Here is a 6,338-nt window from a genome sequence, read left to right on the forward strand (position 1 = left end):
TGTTGGCGAGCGTCCCACTTGTACCAGAGAGGTTAAACTGCGGCACATCAATGTGGATGTGGCATTCTCTCTCTGCTGTCTCCTGTATTCCACGATCACCTCTTTAGTTTTGTTGACGTTGAGCGAGAGGTAATGTTCCAGTCACCACTCCGCCAAGGCCCTCACCTCCTCCCTGTTGGCTGTCTCGGCATTGTTGGTAATCAGGCCTACGTAACACTGTTGTGTCTTCAGCAAACTTGATGATTGAGTTGGAGACATGCGTGGACACGCATTGATGGATGAACAGGGAGTACAGGCGGGGGCTCAACATGCACCCCTGTGGGGCCCCCTTGTTGAGGGTCAGCATGGCGGAGGTGTTGCAGCCGACCTTCACCACCTTGGGCACTATGGTTTTGAAGGCTGAGCTGTAGTCTATGGACAGCATTCTTACATAGGTATTCCTCTTGTCCAGGTAGGATAGGGCAGTGTGCAGTGCACTGGCCATTGCGACGTCTGTGGATCTGTTGAGGTTGTATGCAAATTGTTTTGAGTCTAGGGTGTCGGGTAAGGTGGAGGTGATATGATCCTTAACTAGCCTCTCAAAGCACTTTGTGATGTCAGAAGTGAATGATACCAGGCAATAGTAGTTTAGTTCACTTACCTTCGCTATTTTTGGTATAGGAACAATGGTGGACATCTTGAAGCAAGTGGGGACAACAGACTGGGATAGGGGGAGATTGAGTATGCCTATAAACCCTCCAGCCAGATTTGGCCAGAGGTCAGAGGTCAAAGCTAGTCTGTTTGTACCCGTCCATGTTCCCAGTCACCTTTCTGTGGTAAAATACAGTGGTTTGCACATTTTATTTGGTGTGAATCCTGCCATCTATCCATGGGTAGGAGCAGGATGGTGATGTGATCTGATTTGCCAAAGGGAGGGTGGGGGAGGGCCTTATAGCCGTCCCGGAAGGGAGAGTAACAACGGTCAAGCGTGTTTTCTCCACGTGTAGCACAAGAGATGTATTTGGTAGAATTTTGAGAGCATATTCTCTGATTTCCTTTATTAAAGTCCCCAGCAATAATACATTCCGAATTAGGATATGCCATTTCCAGTTTGCACAAAGTCCAGTGTAGTTCCTTGTGAGACGTCGATTTTTCGGCTTGGGGAGAAAATAACCAAACAAAGTTTTCTCGGCAGCTAATGTGATCGACATTTGATGGTGATGTATTCCAGATTGGGAAAACAAAAGGAATTACGGCACATTATGGCACTGCTGCAACAATAAAGAGTATTCTGGTATCCTTATAACAAGACACCTTATAAATAGAATCCTTAGTAGAAACAAAATCAACGTGGACACCCTGCCTCTGTTTGGTTTTATAGGTCAGGAGAAATGCAACCACTCTCAAATTCATAGACAGAACTATGGATGCAAGGAATGACCATCCATGATATAATTTTTTTTATTGTCACCATGTTTTAAACACCATACAGTGTTTGCTTACATTTATATTGTTTACAAATATTGGAGTAAAACAAGCTTATATTTTGGGATGTGCTGGGGTATGACAGTTGAACAAACGTCATGATGCATCTATAAGTTCTATCCTTGAAGAAACAATGGCTATATATCAGGGCTATTCAGATCTGACCCTACGAGGTCCAGCGCCTGATTCTTTTCTGTTCTACCTGGTCAAATCAAATGTTATTAGTCACATGTGCAGAATACAACAGGTGAAGACCTTACAGTGAAATTATTACTTACGAGCCCTTAACCAACCATGCGGTTTCAAAAAAGTAAAGATAAGAGTAACAGAAAAAAGAATCAAGTAACTAAAGAGCAGCAGTAAAATAACAATAGCGAGACTGTATACAGGAGGGTACCGATACAGAGTCAATGTGCGGGGGCAACGGTTTAGTTGAGGTAGTATGTACATGTAGGTAGACTTATTAAAGTGACTACGCATAGATGACATAAATGAGTAGCAGTTGTGTAAAGAGGGGTTGAGAAAGAGGGGGGGGACACTGCAAATAGTCTGGGTAGCCATTTGACTAGATGTTCAGGAGTCTTATGGCTTGGGGGTAGAAGCTGTTAGAAGCCTCTTGCACCTAGATTTGGCGCTTCGGTACTGCCTGCCATGCGGTAGCAGAGAGAACAGTCTATGACTAGGGTGGCTGGGGTCTATGACAATTTTTAGGGCCTTCCTCTGACACCGCCTGGTATAGAGGTCCTGTATGGCAGGAAGCTTGGCCCCAGTGATATACTGGGCCGTTCGTATTACTGTCTGTAGTGCCTTGGGGTCGGAGGCCGAGCAGTTGCCATACCAGGCAGTGATGCAACCAGTCAGGATGCTCTCGATGGTGCCGCTGATAATTCATTTCCCAGGTTTAAATCAGTCCTTGTTTAGAGGGGAAGAATAAAAAAGCAATGGAAATACCTTCAAGGTCCAGATTTGAATTAGAGGGGTATATATAATTAATTTATGAGTCTGAAAATGCACTTTCAATAAACATTTACTAAGCGATTCAATGCTAAATAACAATACATGAGATAAAAATAGATGCTAAATACATTTTTGTTTTGATACATTGTTTATAAACAATACTCAATCATTAAGCTTCTGTGCAACATAATGTATTGGATGAAACTATTTGTAGTGACATAGCTAAATCATTAAGATACAGCAGAGACTATCTTTCTGTGGACCAGTTCATCTTTTCATCAAGCTCTGTTTTATATCTTTTGTCTTAAAACAGTATATCAGTAGATTGATCATAGGAGGGAGCAGACTATACAACATGATAATAACAATATGTAAATCAGTGCTGAATCTAATGCCGATATTTCTGGACAGATAAATACAAATTCTAGGTAGAATATAGAGGGCAATGATGATCAGCTGGCCATTGTAGATAGAAAGGGTTGAGGCGGCCTTTGGTGCTAACAATCTTAAGACATGCAACAATAATGTAGTCAAGGGTCTAGATCAGATCATTTTTTAAGATAATACTGCAATAATCTAATAGTGGTCCATTACTACATATGCTTTACGCTAACACGTGACATTTCAATAAAATTGCATTTAACAGTAGACAAGATTTAATACGGTTCGAATGGGCTAAAATGTAAAATCAAATCAATTTTGACTGACATTAATTAAGTTGTCAACAGACATCAAACTAATCTAAATCAGGGGTGTCAAACTCATTCCTTGGAGGCCTCAGTGTCTACTGATTTTTGTTATTTCCTTACAATTTGTGTGTAATTAAGACCTATAGTATCAGGTGAGGGGAGTTCCTAACTAACCAGTGACCAATTAAGACCTAGAGTATCAGGTGAGGGGAGTTACTAACTAACCAGTGACCAATTAAGACGTATAGTATCAGGTGAGGGGAGTTCCTAACTAACCAGTGACCAATTAAGACCTAGAGTATCAGGTGAGGGGAGTTCCTAACTAACCAGTGACCAATTAAGACCTAGAGTATCAGGTGAGGGGAGTTCCTAACTAACCAGTGACCAATTAAGACCTAGAGTATCAGGTGAGGGGAGTTCCTAACTAACCAGTGACCAATTAAGACCTAGAGTATCAGGTGAGGGGAGTTCCTAACTAACCAGTGACCAATTAAGACCTAGAGTATCAGGTGAGAGGAGTTCCTAACTAACTTGTGACCTTCAGTGATCAGTAAAAGGCAGGAGTGAAAACCTGCAGACACATTGCCTTCCATGGAATGAGTTTGACACCTGTGATTTAAATCAACCAAACCTTGACACTCTATTGTTGATTCACAGTTGAAACCTGACTGGTTAAATTGAGATAAAAACCACTGATGACTTTTAACAAATTCAATCAAATCTCAACATTGATTCAACATGATTACATTGATGATGAAATAACATGGGAACAATATCAACCACTTTTTCATGGAACAAGCAAGAAACAAGAAATGGCTTTGGTAACCCTAACCGTTACATTTTTGGAGTAATTTCAGATCTCTTGAAAATATATTTCAGCCGCCCTCGAATCTCCTTGGTTTTGAGACAATACACAAGTGGGTTCACAAGAGAGGGGCCCAGAGTAGAGCCAATGATTAGGCCATTTCTGTGAGAGAGCGTGAGAACCAAACCAACCCTGGTGATCAATATTAACAACACCTTGGGGATAAAGAAGCAAGCCACCACTATCATGTGAGAGACACAGGTGCTAAACGTTTTCCTCCTGTCTTTGGATGAAGATATTTGCATCACCTCATAAACTATCTTCATGTATGATAAGAATATCAAGGCTAAATTAACCCATAGTATGGCAGTCCCCACAGTAGAAGCTAAACTAAAATAAAATGTAGGATTCACACATGCTGCTCTTACTAAGGCTGCATATTCACAAAAGCTGTATGGGAGTTTATTTGAGCCACAAAAGGGCAGATTGTTCACTAAGCCAGTCCACAAACTGGCAAATATGCAGCCTAGTGCCCAAGTCGCTATTATAAGTAAACATACATTTGTATTAGTTAAGATAGTCTGATATCGAAGAGGATATGAAATTGCAATAAGGCGATCATAAGCCATCAGAGCAATAGCAAGGGGTTCCATAGTGCTTCCTAAATGAAATAGGAAGCACTGTATCATGCAGGGTGCATAGGGGACTCTTCTCTCCTCACCAAGGAGAACGTTAAGCATTGTAACACTAATGCCGCTGGTGTATACTATGTCTACCACTGCCAGCGAGCAAATAAAAAAGTACATGGGGGTATGCAGAGGCTTGTTGAATGCTATGACACAAATGTTGGTGATGCTTCCGATCAGAATGAGAAAGAGGACGAACAAAATGGCTGCTCCCACCAGCTTTGGGTGTTGTACTTCATCCAATCCTGTGATGAGGAATTCTGTTACCGTATATGTTGTTCTGTTGTTTGGCTCCATGTTCCTGTAAAATAATTTACAAAAATAAGCAGCAAAAGATTGTAAATTGATCTACAGTGATATGCAGAATCTCTAATTGAGAGTGTGCCAGACATTTCTACAATGTAGGCCAACATCACCAACTCCCAGCACTTGCTTGAATATAGAAGCCATGTAACACTATCAGGACAGTATAACTCTGTGGTCACTGATACAGTTCAGTTTGTATTTACTGCTACATGATGGAATATCTGTGAAAATAACTGCATAAAAACAGTCTGAATTGTCAAACTGGTGCATTGATTGTAATAGAAAATATATAATGAGAATCATCTAGAAAACATACTGTTGGTTACAAGGTCAAGTTTTGTTAATGGATTGTTAAATTCAATACTTACCAGGCCAACCTTGTGTGCCAAGTTTCACACACAGCTGGTAGATGACACTCTGACCAGACTGGCATTGGATGTCTCTGAATTTATCCCCTTTCTGAACCACCTTCTCTCGGCCACTTGAGGAATCCCACGTCATGATTCTCATTAGACAACTACATACTGATTGGTATCAACAACATGTGTAAAAATTGCACACTTGAACATGCGTACATGCTGATTGGCTCAAAGGTCCCTAAGACACATAAAGACGGACATATTTTGAGTTGTCCTTTATCTGTAATTGCTTGAATTGGGCCCTACGTCCTTTCATGAGTGAACTGTAAACAGTAGAGCACCAAATCCCTAATGAGACAACCCAATCTCTCTCATAAAACTTGCATTGATGACAATGGTGAATTCCATGCACAGATCTCAAGATAGAACCTTGTCCCATGAGGACATCCCTCCCCGTGCGCTTTATTCAGTCACAACCCAAATGATCGGCACCCTTGATATAGAATAGCAAAAAAGACTATAAAATAAATCATAGAAATACTGAGCTATACTGTATGCACATTTTTATTTAATATTTTTAATAATAATACAATTGCTCAGAGAACAATATTTTCTTTAATAAGTAGTACAAATAATCTAAAATATAGGTGTTAACATTATTATAAACATAATCTAACAATAAATGTTATCAAAATGTTATTTGCATTAACCTTCTACACTTCTCCTGTTAATCTCATTTAAGTAACTGTATTTTGGCCTTTCGTGGTTTCCTGTTTCACTGGGGTATAAAAATGAGGTAACACGCATGTAAAATCCGTTTGTCATCCATCACCATAGAGAAAGGCAATGAACTCTGAGTCTCTCGGTCCCAGATTTGATACACCTGTACTGTCTCCGCGTTCTACACTGAACAAAAATATGTAACAATTTCAACGTTTTTATTAAGTTGCAGTTCATATAAGGAAATCCGTCAATTTAAATAAATGCATTAGGCCCTAATATATGGATTTCACATGACTGGGAAGAAAGATATGCATCGGCACAGATACCTTAAAGAAAATGGGGCGTGGAT

General features: G+C 40.3%; 1 protein-coding gene across 1 annotated transcript; it reads right to left on the reverse strand.

Moving 5' to 3' along the window:
* Positions 1-3,944: 3,944 nt before the first annotated feature.
* On the reverse strand, positions 3,945-4,898 carry LOC139548486 (olfactory receptor 10D3-like). Its single transcript, XM_071358184.1, has one exon. It carries the CDS (start codon positions 4,896-4,898, stop codon positions 3,945-3,947), a length of 954 nt encoding a protein of 317 aa, XP_071214285.1.
* Between the last annotated feature and the right edge of the window lie 1,440 nt (positions 4,899-6,338).

The sequence above is a fragment of the Salvelinus alpinus genome, chromosome 21 (assembly GCF_045679555.1).
Source record: "Salvelinus alpinus chromosome 21, SLU_Salpinus.1, whole genome shotgun sequence".
Taxonomy (NCBI): domain Eukaryota; kingdom Metazoa; phylum Chordata; class Actinopteri; order Salmoniformes; family Salmonidae; genus Salvelinus; species Salvelinus alpinus.